At 41.5% G+C, this 19,910-nt stretch overlaps 1 protein-coding gene across 3 annotated transcripts in view; it reads left to right on the top strand.

Moving 5' to 3' along the window:
• The first annotated feature begins 8,770 nt into the window (after positions 1–8,770).
• The window catches only part of TASP1 (taspase 1), a 248,776-nt gene continuing 237,636 nt past the window's right edge, over positions 8,771–19,910 (top strand). The window contains exons 1-2 of one of the 3 annotated variants that reach the window (XM_032606609.1): positions 8,771–8,813; positions 18,106–18,324. Coding sequence is in view for 1 of the 3 variants with exons in the window: in XM_032606608.1 (XP_032462499.1) it covers positions 18,180–18,324 (145 nt within the window). In the remaining 2 variants the exon portion in view is untranslated. The remainder of the gene's footprint in view (positions 8,814–18,105; positions 18,325–19,910) is intronic. The other 2 variants (XM_032606608.1, XR_004345945.1) reach the window with 2 other exon arrangements.

Below are 19,910 nucleotides of genomic sequence, written 5' to 3'. Positions count from 1 at the left end.
ATCCACCTTTGTTTAATTGTTATTCTGATGAGTTAAGCCTTGGATTCAACACAGGCAGGCTCTTCTAATAGAAAAGAAGACAGATTCATTGGCTGCTCCCACAGTCAGCTTGTGGATAAAAGTGTGTTTATACAGCTGGATGGATCTAGAAGGAGCCAGGACTGAAAATAGTCAGTGAGCAGGCTGATGGCAGGTGACAGCTGGGAGCATCTGTTTCCCATTAGAGACCCTAGGCTACAATCGCTCTGTCCTCTGACCCCTGGGCCCACCTTCCCTGGAGGCCTGGGTGTGTTCCCAGGTCCCAAGGTGCTGACAGCCAATTCACTTGCTAACACATCCTAAGGAGGCTCATGGGTTAGAAAGCTCTGGTCTGGGATTTGGAAGGAAATCTCAGAATTCAGATTGGATGGATCAAGTTATTTATGTTCAGCTACTAAATCACACTTTAATTCTGTCGTAGAAACTGTCAGAAAGAACAGGTCATCTATTTCCTTCCCCTTGCCCTTCCTTCCTTCCTTCCTTCCTTCTTTCCTTCCTTCCTTCCTTCCTTCCACCCCTCCTTCCAATTTTTAGCTAAGCGGGAATATTGGAAGAGACTGCTACCCTTAATTTTTTTGTAGAAAAGCAGAATTATGCTGCTCCTAATTTTTCTACAGCAGTTAGCCACCTTGGCCACCATCTTGAAAAATATCTTGAGTCTTGTCTGCAAAATGAGCTTCATAGAAATGAATATAAGGCTTTGATGGTAAACAAAAGATATGACTGGATGAAGGAGGTCAGTCTTAATTTGGGTTCCCCTGAATACAGACCCTGAGAGAGGATAAAGTGCAGGAAGTTTTTGGCAGGTGGTTTAAGGAAGCGGAAGTGAGGGACTATGGAGACTGAGGCAGGGAGGCAGGAAAAGCCAGTGAAATGATGCTTCATCCATTGCTGCTGTGGGCAACCCTGAGAACTCTGAGAAGCTTACAGAATGCCTTCCACATTGGCCTGAAGGACAGAAGGCTGGAGCCTTTAAACAGCTCTTTGGCTGAGTGTTGTCCCTAGGGGGTGTTACTGCCCAAGCACTTCCAGGGTGTGCTTGAGCATTAACTCAGAGCAAGCTACTGTAGCACTGGAAGTGACCCTGGGCCAGAAAGCAGAAAGACAAGGAAGCTGACAGTGCAAGTTGGAGCTGCCTGCTGGAGATGAACTCAGAGTCAGCCAAGGAGATGAGGTACGGACACCAGAGGCATCTGCTAACAAAGTATGAGCAGTCAGAATAAATCCAGATGAACTATGGATTCATTAGTGATTGGAATATGGGATGACTTAAATACTATTCTCTCTACTCTTTTATATCTTTGAAAATTTCCATAATAAGAAGTAAAAAAGAAAAAGTGCAGCTTAACATAAAATTTCCTCCAATGTCATCCTCACACTTAAGAGAAACATTGGAAAAAAAAAAAAAGAGAAACATTGGAATAGAAGCTATATAAGCTTGATTTCCCTGCCACTCCCCTAATACTGTTAGGTGCATTCTTCCTTGTAAAGATTATAAAGGAAGGAAAAATGTTATTGGTTCTAAACTATATAAAATAATATGGGTTAATAGTTCCAAACAAATGATATGCTTTAAATTTGCTGAAACAGCATTGAATTTACAGAAATAGATAATATTGCATAGGTAGATAATAAGAAAAGGAAATCATAGGGAGGGGGAAGATCCTGACTGGTCCTATTATTTTAGGCAAAGTTACACTCAAAGCATCCTGAACAATGAGCATATTTTGTTTTTTGCAGTCTAGCATTCATGTCTCCTGCTCTTGGAAATGTTTCTCAATTTCCTCCCCTCATTTTATGCAGTTTTTGTGGGATTATGAGTTTGAGGATCTTGTCTTCTCTTGGACAAGGTGTGAACGCATGATCCAATTTATGCCATATATATGTTTTATCCTGGAATTTAAATCTTGAAGAAAGAGACACAAGTAGCAGAAATAGATGAAATTGATTCATCCCATGGTTGTCCCTGGAAAAGCTTGTCCATTAGTAGTTGCTAGGTAGCTAGAACTTTTCTGGTTCCTATCTTTTCTGAGAGTTTTCCCTATGTTTCTGTGAACTACCCCATCCATTTAATACATTCATTTTTTGGCTTTACTTAGCCAAAGGGGGTCTTGGTCACATGCAACCATTGAACCTTTACTGAGTATGGCAGTTTGTCTCCAAGAATGCCACCCTCAATCCCATCCCCCTTTACAGGCACGGGCCACTGTCCCCATCAAAAGGTGGAGGGAATGACACACTCCTTTAAATCAGATCTGGCCTTTCATATGGCGTTGTGTGCACTCTGCTGGTTCTGGGTCTAGTTTAAGAGGACTGGCAGTGTCCACTTCCTTTTTCTTAGAATGCTCATCGGGAAAGTCAGTTGCCATGTATGATGTCCAACTGCACTGTGACCTCCATGTTGTGAGGAAACCCAAGTCACACAGAGAGGCTGCAAGTGGAGAGATGCCCAACCAGTGTCCAGCTGTTCCAGTTACACCAGCCCAGCCATCAGACATTGAGTGAAGAAACCTTCAGGTGACTCTAGCCTCAGTTGCTATATAACTACAACTGTGTGAGAGACCCCCAAGTGAAAACTGCTCAGCTGACCCCAGTCAACCTCTAGAACTATGAGTGTTAAGAACTATGAGTGTTAAGTGTTCCTAGGTATAACAGAAGACACGTACTAGGATGGTCTTAGCAAAACTATTTGTATTAGTTTCCTAGGACTGCTGTAACAAAGTACAACAAACTGGGTGGTTTAAAACAAGAGAAATCTATTTTCTCACAGTTCTGGAGGCTAGAAGTTCAAAATCAAGGTGTCAGCAGGGCCATGTTCACTTTAAGACTCTGGGTATGATCATCCTTGCATTTTCTAGCTTCTGCTGGTAGCCTTGATCTTGGACAATCCTTGCCTCACAGCTGCATCACTCTGATCTCTGCCTCTGTCGTTAGGTGGTATTCCCTCTTTGTGAAGTGTCCATTTTATTACACTTATAGATTCTGTGGTCAGAAATTCAGACAGGGCACAGTAAGGATGGTTTATGTCTCTTCCCCAAAGCCGGGGCCAATTTTCTGGCACTATGAACGGGAGATCCTTTCCTCTATCTTCCAACAATACCCCCCTTAGCTTTTTCTGAGCCCTACTGCAGCTTCCTCAAGGCCTTTTAGGCTTCTGCTAACATTCTCCTGTAGGATCCTCTCCCACCCCTGCTGCTTCACAGAGTCTCAATGCCAGTGCCATATGGTTTACTTTTGTTATGTTATTATATTGTTTTGTTATGACAGATTCCACTTCCAAGTAACAAAATCTGTTCCACTTACTATTGCCGTGTAATAAATTGTTACTGTTACGATGTAATAAACTTTCCCTCCTACCCCTAGAAGTCAGTGGTAGAAAATTAACAAAGGAAAAGCTACACAAGAGCTGGTAAGCTGTGGCAGTGTTGTTGGAGCCTGTGATAAGTACTGGTAGAAGTATAAACATAGACGTGTAAAACAAAAACAACTTTATTATGCTCACAGGTTCTGTGGATCAGGGTTTGGAAAGGACATGTGGAGAAGGCTTGTCTCTGCTGATGATGTCTGCAGCCTACACTGGGAAACACACAAACCACCTTCCATAAGAACAGAAGGCTGGAAGTTAATCCAGGATTAGGGACTGGAATCTTCCAAAGGCCCATTCACTTACTGGTCCAGCAGTCAGTGCTGGCTGCCAGCTGGGACTTTATCTGGGGCTGCTGGTCACAACATCTATACATGGTCTCCTCGTGTGGCTGCTTGGGCTTCCTCAGAGCATGGTGGCTGGGATTCAAGAGTAAAGTATTCCAAGAGGGAACCACAAACTGCATTGCTTCTGTGACCTTTCCTTAGAAGTCACCTAGAGTCACTTATCCTACAAGTCAAAAGCCAGCCCAGCTTCAAAAGGAGGGAACATAGACACACCTTTAGATGGGAGGGGTATCAATATGCATATATGATCGTTGTCACTACTCTGTTCAAAATGATATAGTAGCTGTCCACAGACTACAGGCTAAAATCCAAACTCCACAGAATGGCATAAGATCTCCATAATTTATTCCTCACATAACAGCCAGTACTTTCTTCCACCTTATGATCCCTTAGTTATGAGCTATTTAGAGTTCCCAGAATTCAGTCTTTTGTAGGTCTTTGTGGTTTTGCATATGCTGTTCTCTCTGCTTGAAATGCTTGTCTCTTCTTTCCTGACTTTTCCTTGCCTATTCCTGTGCTTTCTCAAATACTTTTATATGTTACATCTGTTACAGTCAAGTACTAATTTCTTACTCATTGCACTTATTATTATACAATGCCAATATGCTAAATATTTTACATGCATTACATTAATTATTCTCGAACAATCCCATGAAGTAGGTTGTTACTTCCATTTTCCAGATAAGAAAAACAAAGTTAGGAAAGGTTATGTAACTTGTTCAATATTAGGCATCTAGTAAGTGGCACATCCAGGAGATAGACCCAGGTTTATTTGATTTCAAAGTCCTTCCAAATAACTACTATCCTATACAGACTAAATTTATAATAATTGTATCAGCAGTTATCTGGCTTTTCGTCTCAGGACAACTTTTTGCTCCTAAAAATAATTGAGAATGCTCCAGATATTTTGTTCATGTGGATTATATTTATTAATATTTACCGTATTAAAGATTAAAACCAAAATATAAAACAATATTTTTGTTTAAAAATAAATCCATTGCATGTTAATATAAATACTGTATTTTGATAAATAACTGTATTTTCTGAAAACAAACAAAAAAGGTAGAGAGAAAAGTGTTATCTTTTGCATTTGTGCAAATCTCTTAAAAGAAGCCAGCTATATTCTCCTTTCTGCCTCTGAATTCAATTTGATGTGATATGTTGTGCTGGTTGAAGTATGTAAAAAAAAATCCAGCCTCCCACAGATTGTAGCTGGAGAAGGACAGAATATTTTAATGGCCTTATCAGATAATTGTGCATACTTTTTTTTGGATAGTACACCAAAACTGAACAGGTGGTGGTTTTTTAAAAGTTAGTTGCAATACGAAATTTGAAATCCTATCTATGAAATTTTTGCACATTTTACGCTTGTAAGAGAATGAGAATAGGAAGATAAATAAATATCTTAGTATTATTGTAAAATAACAGTTTGATACTAATGATCCCCTGACATGGTCTGGGGACCGAACATACACACACACACACACACACACACACACGCATATATAAGATTTAAACTGTACATTACCTGAGGACAAGTTGGCCTCTTTTATCCTTATATATGTACACCTGTGGAGGTATAGCTGCTTCTTTTTTTAAAAATTTTATTTATTTTTTATACAGCAGGTTCTTATTAGTTATCTATTTTGTCCCAAACTCCCAATTCATCACACCATCCACCCACCCCCACCGCTTTCCCCCTTTGGTGTCCATACGGTTGTCCTCTACATCTGTGTCTCTATTTCTGCCCTGCAAACCGGTTCATTGGTACAGTTGTTTCTTGATGGTGTCACCTTTGGGGCTGGGTGTACTTGGCTCCGGAATTGACTGTTTGCTGACCTCTCTGGTCCTCCAATCCTTCTTCTTCTTCTTTTTTTTTTTGCGGTACGTGGGCCTCTCACCGTTGTGGCCTCTCCCGTCGCAGAGTACAGGCTCCGGACGCGCAGGCTCAGCGGCCATGGCTCACGGGCCCTGCCACTCCACGACATGTGGGATCTTCCTGGACTGGGGCACGAACCCGTGTCCCCTGCATCGGCAGGTGGACTCTCAACCACTGCGCCACCAGGGAAGCCCCCTCCAATCCTTCTTTCAAGCCTTTACACCCTCAGCACCTCTCATGTATAATGCATAAGATCTAATTAATTATCTGTTCAATACATGAATGCCTATATTATATAGAATTTACCTTCCAATTGCACAGTACTAATTTATTTTCCAAATTTTAATAACAACAACAACAAAAAATAACAGTTACTCCAAGAGCAAACTGGACATTTTTGGTTTATTTAATACCATTGTGTCATTTATTTGAGAAAGAAGTTTGAGTCTTTGCATATTTTATAGTAACAAGCCTGAACTTAATGTTTGTTTGTTTTTTTTTTAAGTAAAATTTATTGATTACTTATTATGGGCCTGATACTTTCCTAAGTACTTCGCATACCTTATTTATTCCATAGAACAGCTCTATGAGAGATTCTGTTATTTTCCTCATTTTACAAGTGAGGAAACTGAGTCACAGAAAGATTGAGTAAATTGTTCAAGGTGACTCAATTGGTAGGTGGTAGGGCTGAGATATGAACACAGATTCTCTTGCTTCTAGAAACCTTGCTCTTAACCACTGTACTACCTCTGTCTATCCTGACTTAAACACATTTTTTTCTTTTTTAAACCACTTATTTTTTTTTTTTTTTTTTTTTGCGGTACGCCAGCCTCTCACTGTTGTGGCCTCTCCCGTCGCGGAGCACAGGCTCCGGACGCGCAGGCTCAGCGGCCATGGCTCACGGGCCCAGCCGCTCCGCGGCATGTGGGATCTTCCCGGACCGGGGCACGAACCCGTGTCCCCTGCATCGGCAGGCGGACTCTCAACCACTGTGCCACCAGGGAAGCCCTAAACCACTTATTTTAATATAGGGTCCTACATTCCCTTTTAAATCTAAAATTCTGTTTTTATAGATAACTTTCACAGTAGACCTTTTTATGCCCTTTTATTTTTGTTCATTGAGAAAAATATTAGCAGAAAAATATGTTGGAGAATACAAAAGTTAATAAAATGAATTTGGAATTACTAGCAGTTGAAAAGTCTTTCCTGTACAATTAACACAAATGTTTATCTAGGAATCCCAGGGGAATCAGTTCTGGGGTCTCCCATACTAGCCCCAAATTGCCTTCCTGACTCTTATTCTTTTTTTTTTTTTAAAATATTTATTTATTTGGCTGTGCCGGGTCTTAGTTGTGGTACGCAGGATCTTTGTTGCCACATGTGGGATCTTTGTTGTGGCATGTGGGATCTTTAGTTGCGGCCCACAGGATCTATAGTTGTGGCATGCAAATACTTAGTTGCGGCATGTGGAATCCAGTTCCCTGACCAGGGATCAAACCCGGGACCCCTGCGTTGAGAGCATGGAGTCTTAGCCACTGGGCCACCAGGGAAGTCCCCTGACTCTCATTCTTGATTGCTGGAGGTACACATCTTGATTGCTCCTCCTTCTGAGGCACTCCTTCCATCACCCTCCCCAACCCACCTCTGCAGCTAGGCTAAAGAGAAAGTCCCTCTGTTTCAGTGGTTCTCAAATTTTATTTGTGTCTGATCCACTCAGACAGCTTGTTAAATCAAATTGTTGGGTCCCAAACCCAAAGTTTCTGATTTAGCAAGTCTGGGGTAAAGCTTAAGAATTCACATTTCTGCTACGAGTCCAGGTGATAGGACCACACTTTGAGAGCTATCCAGAACTACTTCTTTTAATCTCTGCTTCCCAAGACAGGTTTAATGGTGGTTATGAAATGGAGCAGGACCCTATGGTCCTTGCCCCCATGTCCTCAGCCTGCCTTTTGTCTGTGGAAAAACTTTAGCTGAAGAATAAGTTTAATCGGAGAAATAAGAAAATGCAGAAACAAAGGAAAACAGTCAAAGGAGACCGAATAATAACAATTTAGTCATTAAGCATAGTCAGGGACCTTTAGTTCCTTCTCAAAGGCTATAGATAATATTCTGAGCCATATCCTGTGAGCTGTCTTGTTTATATTCTGAGCCATATCCTGTGAGCTGTCTTGTACATACTGAAACCCCCGCGAGGTGGAAGAAGTTGACTACATGATGACCAGACTGTAGCCATGACATAAGCTGCCACAATTCCAAGAATTGGCCTCAAGGAGATGGGAACAAACCGACCCTGGAACTGAAGACTGACTGTACTTAAAGCAATCCAGATGAACACTGGTCAGATCCCCTCATGATTAAGATGACTGTCAGAGCTGACTGTGCTGTTTCTGCATGTAGCCCCCTCCCTTCACCTATAAAAGCTCTTGCTCACTGATTGTCAGTCTGGGGAAGTTGGCCTTTGGACAGGCATTGCCCCCTGGCCCGCTTGCCAACATCCAACATCCAAAATAACGCAAACTTTCCTTTCCACCAACCTTGCCTCTTCTTTATTTGCTTTTGAGCGGCAAGCAGCCGGATCCCACTTTCGGTTACAGTTACATGGTAACTATTCATGTTAATATTTACAAGGAAACATTAAGGAGATTACATAATGTTACTAGGTCTTGGTCTTAGATGCTAGAGGCTAAAAGAAAGGCCACCGGCATTTTCCTTCTCCCCAGGGCAAGGCTAGCCCTTTCCTCCCACATGTAATCCAGGCAGAACTCTAGTTTTCCCTACTGTGTGTGGGGGCGCTGCAAGGATTGAATGAAATTAAGCTCTTAAATGACATCTCAATAAATGATGACTAGTTTAACTTGATTCCGCAACACATCGCTAGTCGGCCGACCACCCAGATAAGACGATCACAACCTTCCGGCTCATTAAGAGGCGGGGTGAGGAGAGAGAGGCAACGGCGCCTGCGCAGCTTACGACGAGGCTCCAGGTGGTGTCCTCCCTGCACCTCCCCGACCAGGTGAACCACTCCGGGGCAGAGGGAGGAGACCAAGCAGAGTGTGGGCGCCTGCTTCCGGCCACGTGGTTATGCTCACGGCCAATGGAAAACCTTGACGTCACCCTCGCTTCCTCACCCTGGCAACGGGTGGGTGACTACTTCCGGTGCTGTGAGGGCTCGGGGCTGACGCGGGTGAGTGTCTCTCTTTCTCACGCTGTCCGCGCCCTTGCCGCCGACGTGCGCTGCCTCTATCCGGGCGCCGCGCTCTCGCTGGGACGTCCTCTCCGGGGCCGGGTGCGGGCGGCGCGCAGGATGCCCCTTGCTGGGGGCGGTGCTGGAGGAAGGGACTCGGGACGTCCCTCGTCCCCGAGTCTCGGTCGCGCGTGGGGCCCGCGCCGGGCCCCTCCCAGCGGCTGCAGCTTGGCGGCTTCATTCCCTCTCCGGGGAAGGGACTGTCTGTGTGTGGGGAGGGAGTCCTTGCAGTCCTTCACCCACTTTGCAGTCTCGGGCTGCGGTTTCTCCGAGTTCGAGGCTCGTAGAGACCCGAGGGTGTGCGCCCTGGTCCTGCGTGGCAGGTGGGGGAAAGAAGCCCTGTAGTGTAATAGAGGCCTGGTTAGAGTCCCGCGGAACGTTAGCATTTACTGCTCAGGTGGAGAAGGAAGAGGAAAAGACCAAGAAGATGGAAAAGGAGCAACTGGAGAGGGTGGAAAACAGGAACTGGAGGTGCCCTGAAAATAGAGGGCATCGTGTTTCCGGAAGGAGGGTGTTCAACTTGATTCGCCTCTGTAGGGGAGGGGAATGAAAGGTATTTTGGGGACCATGTGACTGAGATCACTATACTAAGCTAAGGAATTTTCATACACTTGGGAGTTTAATAATTTGCTTTTTTGTTTAAATAAAGCTTTCCCCCCACTTATACAAAGCAGTACATGCTTACTAAAGAATATCTGGAAAATGTAGAAATATTTAAAAAGAGATCATCTGTGGTTCCACCAGCCCCAGCCCAACATTTTGATCTCTTTCTTTCTACTTTTTTTTTTCTTTTGGCTGCGCTGTGTGCCTTGTGGGATCTTAGTTCCCCGACTAGGGATTGAACCTGGGCCCTTGGCAGTGAGAGCACTGGGAGTCCTAACCACTGGACTGCCAGGGAATTCCCTACATTTAAAAAATAGCATATTCTTTTTTTTTTTTTTTTTTTCGGTTCGCGGTCCTCTCACTGTTGTGGCCTCTCCCGTTGCGGAGCACAGGCTCCGGACGCGCAGGCTCAGCGGCCATGGCTCACGGGCCCAGCCACTCCACGGCATGTGGGATCCTCCCGGACCAGGGCACGAACTTGCGTCCGCTGCATCGGCAGGCGGACTCTCAACCACTGCGCCACCAGGGAAGCCCCAAGATAGCATATTCTTAACCTACTTAGGATCATAGTGTATGTGTATAAAATGTGATTTTAACCAAAAAGCATGTTTTATACATTGTGTCTATTACATGGATTTTTTTGAGATATAATTCATAAAATTCCACCCTTCTAAATTTAAATTTCAGTGGTTTTTAGTATATTCACAGCGTTGTGCACCCATCATCACTATCTAATTCCATAACTTATTCATCACCTCCAAAAGAAACTCTGTACCGTTATAGTTACTCACCATTGATCTCCCCTCCCCTTGCTCCCCCACCCCTGGCAACCACTAATCTACTTTGTGTCTATGGATTTTCCTATTCTGGATACTTCATGTAAGTGGAATCGTATAATATGTGGCTTTTTGTTGTCTGCCTTCTTTCACTTAGCATAATGTTTTCAAGGTACATCCATGTGGTATTATGTATCAGTACGTCACTCCTTTTTATGGCTGAATAATATTCCATTATATAACTATGCCACGTTTTGTTTATCCATCATCAGTTGATAGACATTTGGATTGTTTCCACTTTTTGACTATTATGAATAATTCTGCTATAAACATCCATGTACAAGTTTTTGTGTGGATGTATGTTTTCAGTTTTCTTAGATGTATACCTAGGAGTGGAATTGCTGGGTCATGTGGTAACTGTTTAACTTTTTGAGGTACTGCCAGGTGTTTTCCAAGGTGGCCTGCACAAGCAGGATATGAGGGTTCTGATTTCTCCATATCCTTGCTAACACTTATTGTCTGTCTTTTTGATTATAGCCATTCCATTGGTTGTGGAATGGTATCTTGTGGTTTTGATTCGCATTTCCCTGATGTCTGATAATGTTGAGTTTCTTTTCTCTGTGCCTATCGGCCCGTTGTGTATCTTTGGAGAAATGTCCGTTCAATTCCTTTGCCCATTTTTAAGTTGAATTAAAAAATTTTTAAAGAAATTTTAAAGTTGTATGAGTTCTTTATATAGTCTGGACACAAGTCCCTTATCAGATTGCGTGTCTTTTCACTTTCTTGAAGGGTGTCCTTTGAAGTACAAAAGTTTAAAATTTTGGTGAAGTCCAATTTATCTGGTGTTTTTTTTTTTTTTTTTTTGGTTGTTTGTGCTTTTGGTGTCATATGTAAAACCACTGCCAAATCCAAGATTATGATTTACTCCTGTTTTCTTTCCCCTAAGAGTTTTTTATAGTTTTAGCTCTTACATTTAGGGCTTGATTTATGTAGAGTTAATTTTTGTATATGGTGTGCAGTAGGAGTCCAACTTTATTCTTTTGCATGTGGTTCTCCAGTTTTCCCAGCACCATTTGTTGAAAAGTCCTTTTTCCATTGAATGGCCTTGGCACCCTTTTCAAAAACCAGTTGATCGTAAACACATAGATTATCATTTTCTTAACTATTTCTCCATGTTGGGTATTTAAGTCGCTCCCAGATTTTTGTTTTTCTAAATTATCCTATGTTAAACACAGCATAAAATGCATAAAACCTTTTCTGTATTTAAAATTATTTTGGTAGAAAATGTTCTCAGAAGTGGAATTACTGGGTCAAAGATGAAATAAGTATGTTTTGGAGCTCATTTAATGGGGCATTAAACCTTCAATCTCATGATGTTAAGAGCAACAAAATGCTTCTTTATTCATCAGTTGCTATAGCTTAAGGGCTGGATTTCTCTAAAAGCCTTTCTCTTAAGATGAATGGATTCCATGACTTCCTTCCTCCTTCAATTGCTTCTAAAAGACTAAGTAAATCTACAGTGAAAAACTTCAGCACCAGAGGCAAACGGGACATGTGGTAGTGTTCTAAATGGCTTAATGGAAAAAAAAAAATAGTGTCATCACATGCAGTAGGAAAATGAAACAATCTTTGAGAGAAATAGAGTCAAGATTTAGACCTTAAATCAGTGCCATAAAAGTCCCTGAAGCAAAAAAAGTGTTTTATTCTGAGTTTCTCTTCTGCCCTTGATAATCAAGTTAATTTACATTCATCTTGGTCCCAGAGACAGAGAACTTAAATCTTCTCTTTTTAGTAAATAGTACCCACTTAAAAAAAAAATTCAAATATGAGATGTTATTAGGAGAAAATCAATTTTCCCTTTCATCCTTGCCCCTCCCTCTTCTCCAGTCTCCCAGTACTCTTTAGAGGAATCCATGGTACTATTATTTGTGTCTATATAGACTAGTTCATATATAAAGTATCTCTGGGGAGCGGGTATATACAAAATTATCTATTTTAAGGCTCTTGGTACTTTCTGACACATTCCTTTTCAAAACGGGTACATCAGTTTATGATGGCAATACAGTGCTAATTAGATTTCTTTCTTCTTTTTTCTTGTATTTCTTTGAATATTCTTTCTTTAATATTGGATATCCAGTTTATAGTTCCTTTTTTATGTATTGCCTGCTCATGTCTTTTGGCATGCTGTTTGTCTTGATTAGCATTGTCCTTTATGAGATTTATTTTGGCAGCCTTTTGTAGATGGTTGTTTTATGACAGCCTGGATTTGGGGAGAAAAGTTAATATGCTTTTTGTAATGCTTATGCTAAGAGGTATGTGAGCTGAACAAGGGTCAAGGCAGTAGGGAGAAGGAAGTTAAATGCTTGAGAAGAAATCTATAGGATTTGGAAACTGGGTGCAGTCCAAGATGACTACAAGGTGAGTTAGAAAAGGATGGTATATATTTGATGTCAATCTTTGGTCATGATTTATTTTTTTACTCCTTAGTCTTAACTGTAGAGATCAAATACTAATTTTATTTATTTTTTAATTAGGATTATCTGGGGTTTGTGTGGCCCTAGAAGTTCAAGATCCAGAAAAACAAAACCAAAAAAGACCTCTTGGGCCAGTATTTTTTAAAAAATTAATTAATTTATGGCTGTGTTGGGTCTTCGTTGCTGCACGCGGGCTTTCTCTAGTTGTGGTGAGCGGGGGCTACTCTTCGTTGCGGGCTTCTCATTGTCGTGGCTCCTCTTGTTGCGGAGCACGGGCTCTAGGCGCACAGGCTTCAGTAGTTGTGGCACGTGGGCTTAGTTGCTCCGTAGCATGTGGGATCTTCCCAGGCCAGGGCTCAAACCTGTGTCCCTTGCATTGGCAGGCAGATTCTTAACCTCTGCACCACCAGGGAAGCCCTGGCCGGTATTGTTGATTGGCCATGTTTTTGTCTATTCCTTCTGTAGGTGGGATGAGTGTTGAGAACCTTCAGAATATGGCATTTCTCCTCTTAGTGAAGGTTTGAAGTGGGATCCCATAGGCTTGCCCTATTTTGGGACTTGGACTTGGCTAATTACCTGTGTTCTCATAAATAAATGTATAAAAAAGCTTTTTTTTTGGTAAGTAATGAATTCAGATTGTTCAAAATCAAAAGGTACACAATGGTGAACAGTGAAATTTCCATCCCTCCTTTGTCCACCAGTCACCCAAATCTTCTGGTAACCACTATTATGCTATTTTTTGATATATTCTTCCAGATTGTGCTTTGCATATATATATTTAACTGTATTTTTTTCTCCCGTCCCTCAAAATATGGTACTGCATATACTTCTGTACCATGTGTTTTTTACTTGCTAAAATGTCTTCAAGACTGGTCATTTCATATTTGTATATCAAGAACGTTCTCATTTTTTCCAAGAGCTGCATTTATTTTTAAGCACGTCCATCAAGACATATTGTTGGTCCATATCTTTCCCATTACAGACAGTCTTTCAGTGTGTATTTATAATTTTGGTTTATTTTGCCCAGTTGTCCATGTTGAGTTGCTGCTACTAGCAATGTATGAGAACTCCTGGTTCCCTGTAACCTCAAAACATGGTGTTATCTTACTTTTTTTTTGTTTGTTTGCTAGTCCAATGATATGTGAGTGTAGTTTTATTTTGCATTTTTCTTCTGAGTGAGGTTTAGCATCTTTTTTTTAATATAAACTTATTTATTTATTTTTGGCTGCGTTGGGTGTTCGTTGCTGCGCGTGGGCTTTCTCTAGTTGCGGCAAGTGGGGGCTACGCTTCGTTGTGGAGCGCGGGCTTCTCATTGCAGTGGCTTCTCTTGTTGCAGAGCACGGGCTCTAGGCACGCGGGCTGCAGTTGTTGTAGCACACAGGCTCAGTAGTTGTGGCTCGCGGGCTCTAGAGTACAGGCTCAGTAGCTGTGGCACACGGGCTTAGTTGCTCCGCGGCATGTGGGATCTTCCTGGACCAGGGCTCGAACCCATGTCCTCTGCATTGGCAGGTGGATTCTCAACCACTGTGCCACCAGGGAAGCATGGTTTAGCATCTTTTGATCTGTTAGACTGTTATATAATTTTTCTGTAAACTGGGATTTGCCCACTTCCCCCCCACCCCCGTTTTGTCTTTTTCTTTTTTGAGACATTTGTTGGAATTTTGTTAGGAAGGTCAGACTTTTAATGGGTTCTGAGTTAAACAAAAACTGATGTTGGAGTAGAAATTGCTTCATTTCTAATTGAATTAAAAATATTCCAGTAACCATTGGGAACTGGAGGCCAGAGTTGTACATTGGATAGCCTGTCTACTTGAGTTCCTTTCCCAGTCCAGCAGAACTTTGGGGCCAGCATTTTTGGAGGAGTTTATTGAGATGACATGGTTTGCTAAATAAAAAAATTTCAGATAGTCTCTGAGGGATGGTAGATTGCTTAAGAACTTGCATATTGATTCATCTTCCACATTTTATTTTTTTCAGACAAGCTTGAGAAGTAGTGTTTTTTTTTTTTTTTTTATAAATTTATTTATTTATTTTTGCTGTGTTGGGTCTTCGTTTCTGTGCGTGGGGTTTCTCTGGTTGCGGCGAGCAGGGGCCACTCTTCATCGCGGTGCGCGGGCCTCTCACAGTCGCGAACTTCTCTTGTTGCGGAGCACAGGCTCCAGACGCGCAGGCTCAGTAGCTGTGGTGCACGGGCTTAGTTGCTCCGCGGCATGTGGGATCTTCCCAGACCAGGGCTCGAACCCGCGTCCCCTGCATTGGCAGGCAGATTCTCAACCACTGCGCCACCAGGGAAGCCCGAGAAGTAGTGTTTTTAAATCTCTCACATATATTAAGAGTGCCTATTACATCAAACCTTATTCATTATAAAATGTAGATGTTCTAACTTGTTATTCATGAAAAAAAAATGCATCCGATGACAGTGAGTCAGAGTAAGTTTTATAGCTCATACTGCTTGGATATGGTTTCATTTGAACTGAAGCTTTGAATTTTCCAAAGCCTGAGTTTTCACACAACTATGTTTGTGGGACAAGTGGGCCCAAGCTCATTTCATGGCTAGGCCAGACCTCATGGCAGGTATAGACTGGCAGATGAACTGCTAATCATTTAAATTGACTTCGTCAACCGACAGAGGAATAAATAGTACCTATCTCAGAGAAATAACCAAAGTCGAATAAAGGTAATTGATGCAGATCCTTGTGAAGTTGTTGGAAGAAAATCCATCCTCAGGGAGAGAGCTACCACCTAAAACAAAAACAAAAACAGGCATTTTAATCCACTGTTATGTAATTAACCTCAGCACTCTTTTGTAATCAAAATTTATGAATATATGTAAACATTTTAATACAACAGCATATATATATGATTTAAAATTATTTGTCCTTTAAATGAAATGACATATAATAAAAATTAAATGAACTCTTTTTAACCAGGAATTAAAGGAAGTTAAAATACCATATTGCAGTGCTTCACAGACCATTTCTGGTGTGAAGGACCAAGTTAAAAATTTTTTTCAATCCTTTGTTGACCATTTCTTTTGTAAAATGAAAAAAAACAAAAACCCCACAAAACCTCAAAACAAAACAGAGATATGGAACTGTGAATGAAAGATAAAAGTAAAAGCTTATATTTTTATTAGATGTAGCAGATAAAATTGTTTCAAAAATATAGTTATAAACAAAACATGAGGAAATAGAAAAGAATTACAAAAACTCTACACATTGTTTATTGAAAATGTGCACGTAGATGTAGAGAACGGACATGTGGACACAGGTAGAGAAGGGGAGGGTGGGATGAACTGAGAGACTGGGTGTGACATAAATACACTACCATGTGTAAAATAGATAGCTAGTGGGAACCTGCTGTATAGCCAGGGAGCTCAGCTCGGTGCTCTGTGACAACCTAGATTCGTGGGATGGGGGCTGGGGTGGGAGGGAGGTCCAAGAGGGAGGGGATATAGGTATACATATAGCTGATTCACTTAACTGTACAGCAGAAACTAACACAACATTGTGAAGCAATTTTACTCCAATAAAAAAAAATAAGGCAATTAGTATATGAATAAAATAATAATCTCTTGCAGACTGGTAAGCACTGGTCTGCAGACCATACTTTGAGTAACAGTGTTCTTTTGGACTAGTTGGTTAAGTCACTCTTTACATTACTATTTATGTTTTCTATTAGAAAAGACTTGTGCTCCTCCTTCCCCATTTCTCAATTTAGAATAAAGTATACATTTTTACCTAACAGTGTGAATCTCGGTGTTTAAGTAGTTTCAACCACATGACTGGTATTTTCTTCAAATCTCTGTCGAGTTTTTTTTTTTTGTGGTTCGCTGGCCTCTCACTGCTGTGGCCTCTCCCGCTGCAGAGCACAGGCTCCGGACGCGCAGGCTCAGCGGCCATGGCTCACAGGCCCAGCTGCTCTGCGGCACGTGGGACCCTCCCGGACCGGGGCACGAACCCGTGTCCCCTGCATCGGCAGGCGGACTCTCAACCACTGCGCCACCAGGGAAGCCCTCTGTCGAGTTTTAAATGATCCACTTTTCCCCAGTCTGAAGTGTGTTCTGCCATCGTTATTGTTATTAAGCCAAGATTGCTAGAAGCTTGTGAATTTGTGAGAAAAATTGGAAACTTTGTGGTTTAAGTTGCTTGTAATTTGTTTTATTAAGTTTTGTATTTTATCATTTATCTTCTGAGAACCTCAGAAATAACGCTTTCATAAAAATTAACAAGTATATGTGCAAGTGTTATTTTAATTTCTTGGTTTAGTCATATAATTTTGTTAGGATTTGTCTTTTTTTTAATGAATGCATTTAATTAATTTGTTTGTTTTTGGCTGTGTTGGATCTTTGTTGCTGTGCGTGGGCTTTCTCTAGTTGCCATGAGCGGGGGCTACTCTTGGTTGATGTATGCAGGCTTCTCATTGTGTTGGCTTCTCTCATTGCGGTGGCTTCTTTCATTGCGGAGCATGGGCTCTAGGCTCACAGGCTTCAGTAGTTGTGGCACACTGGCTTCAGCAGTTGTGGCTCGTGGGCTCTAGAGCGCAGGCTCAGTAGTTGTGGTGCACGGGCTTACTTGCTCCGCGGCATATGGGGTCTTCCCAGACCAGGGATTGAACCCGTGTCCCCTTCAATGGCAGGCAGATTTTTAACCAGTGTGCCACCAGAGAAGTCCCAGCATTTGTCTTTTGATTGAGCTGTGAAGTATTACACTGTTTTTCTTAAGTGGTTCTTCGCAGGCAGATGTAAATCTGTATGTTGCTTCATTTCTTTAAGCAAGCAGCAATCTATAGCTCTTAAATGTTTTCACCACACACCAAAAATTGTAATTATGTGAGGTAATGGATGTGTTAACTAACCTTGTTGTGGCAATCATTTTGCAGTATATACATGTATCAGATCATCATGTTGTACCCCTTAAACTTATACACTGGTGTATGTCAATTATATCTCAATAAACCTGGAGAAAAAAATAAGCAGCAATCTAGGCTTTATATCAAGGCTCAGTGATGTTGCCAGCACTGCCTGTGGTTCTAGAATGTCCCAGAGGTTATTAGCATTTGGTTTGGAGGGAGTAGAAAGTGATATTTAAGTTATGTTGTGGTTTTCTTCAATGTAGATAAAATGAAAGATAAAATATCTTTGGACTCAATATGAAGTCTTTTTACAACAGTTCTTTTGTTTATGTGACTTCAAGCAAGTGCTGTCAGTGGACAGAGAGATTTAAATTCTAACCTTTGTATATTCTTTGTATTACCCAGTTAAATAACTTTAAAATTAGGTTTTTAATTTTTTTTTGAAAGTTATCTGTGCACAAATTTGTATGTTACGTGTGTGTTAGTGGAAAGAAATGCAAACCCTCTTTGCCTGTTTTCCTTTAGAGTAATTCCTCTCCTGCAGTTACTTTTGGATGGAAGTATGCTCTTTTCCCAGTAGAAGATGGTGATCTTGGAGAATGACCATGGAGAAGGGGATGAGTTCTGGAGAAGGACTACCTTCCAGATCATCTCAGGTTTCGGCTGTTAAAATAACAGCTAAAGAGTTGGAAACAAAGCAGCCCCATAAAGAGAAGCGAGGGGGCTTTGTGTTGGTGCATGCAGGTAAGCTCTAAGTGGGTGAGTTGGAAGATGAAAATGTTTTTTTCCCTTGCCTTGAAGTACACCAGGAATTGAATTTCATATCTGGAGGAGGCAAACTGCCAGAGGAGCTGGAACCAAAGAGACTGACTTCCATAGAGTGAGGGCCTCCCCCTAGCTCCCCACTTAGAAGATCTTATAATGACGGCTCTTCCTTTGTCTCCTTCACTCACCTACTCTATCATTTACTTTTACCCCATATTTAGGTGTTGTTAAAACCAGACACAGTAATTGTTTAAACTCTGGTTTGTGTTTTTAAAAATAATGCTGCTGAAAAAATTTTATTGACCCCATTTTTGACTTTGTCCATCTTAGAGTATAATTTACACAGTCTTAGAGCTAGTTTGCCTTTTTAATATTATAAAAGAGGAACCTTAAAACCAGAGAGATTAAGTGGCTTCAGCCACATGGCTAGTTCGTACAAGAGCCAGGCTGAGACACCCTGAAGTGAGCCCTTAAGTCCCAGTCTAGTGCTCTTGGCACCTCATCAGCCTGTAATCTTTACTTCAGAGTACCTTGAAGACAGACACAGTGAGTTCAACCCCTGAGTCCCCATCATCGAAGCCTCTAGGGTTTCTAAGCAGTGCAGCCCTACGTAGGTCTTTTTTTTCCCCCCCTTTTTCTTTAGCCATTTTTATTTGTCTGCATTTAGCGTCTAAAGTTCATGACCAGTGCAGCCCTACGTAGGTCTTTTTTCCCCCCCCCTTTTTTTTAGCCATTTTTATTTGTCTGCATTTAGCGTCTAAAGTTCATGACCTCTGTGAAGGAAGAAGGAATGGCTGGGTCTCCTTTTAACTTTCCTCAGACAGTCATGCAGGATGGCAGCAAGATTAGCTTTGATACGGGGTGAGGGGTGGAATTGTTTCTTCTTGTCAAACTGGTGTTCTTCCTGGTCATTAACTTTTGGCTGTATCTAAACTGCACAGACAACTCCGGAAGCCTTATAGAACCGAATCCAGAAGAATCTAGAAACAAAACAAAAACCAGGTTCAGTTTCCTTTTCTTTCAAATGATTTTTCAAAGAAGTGAGGTAAATTTATAGAAACAACTCAGATTCCTAGTCCAGTGTTCTTTCTACTACACCATGGTGGTGGTGCATCTTTCATAGTACCCAGTGAGTTATTTCATTCAGAATGAGTATTTGAAAAATGTCCAAGAAAGGCCTGAGATGTGTAAAAGCAACAACGTGGAGCTTTTGATTAGTTGGAAAGGTTTGCCTTCTATGACAGTCATTGTGGCCTCCCCACTGTCTCAGACACACCCTGATGGCTATGGCTCTTAGACAAAGTTGGTGCCGGGGGCCAGCTGTAATAGGAGGAAATCTGGGTTATGACAGGAAATTGTATGGATGAAGGGTGACCTTCCCCTTCTAAATTATTAGAAGTTCAGATAGAGTGATTGATTATGCAGCATTATGTATCTTGTACATTTAAGGAACAAAATTTCAATTCCAGTGTAGAGATTTTAAAAGTGTTTTTTTTTTTTTTTAGCACTAAAGGAGACTTGCCCATGTTTTAGTCATTTGAGTAGGAGATTCTTGCTTTGCCCCA

Source organism: Phocoena sinus, chromosome 15, assembly GCF_008692025.1.
Source record: "Phocoena sinus isolate mPhoSin1 chromosome 15, mPhoSin1.pri, whole genome shotgun sequence".
Classification (NCBI taxonomy): domain Eukaryota; kingdom Metazoa; phylum Chordata; class Mammalia; order Artiodactyla; family Phocoenidae; genus Phocoena; species Phocoena sinus.
The sequence above is the reverse complement of the archived record's forward strand: the minus strand, read 5'-3'. Positions and strand labels throughout refer to the sequence as shown.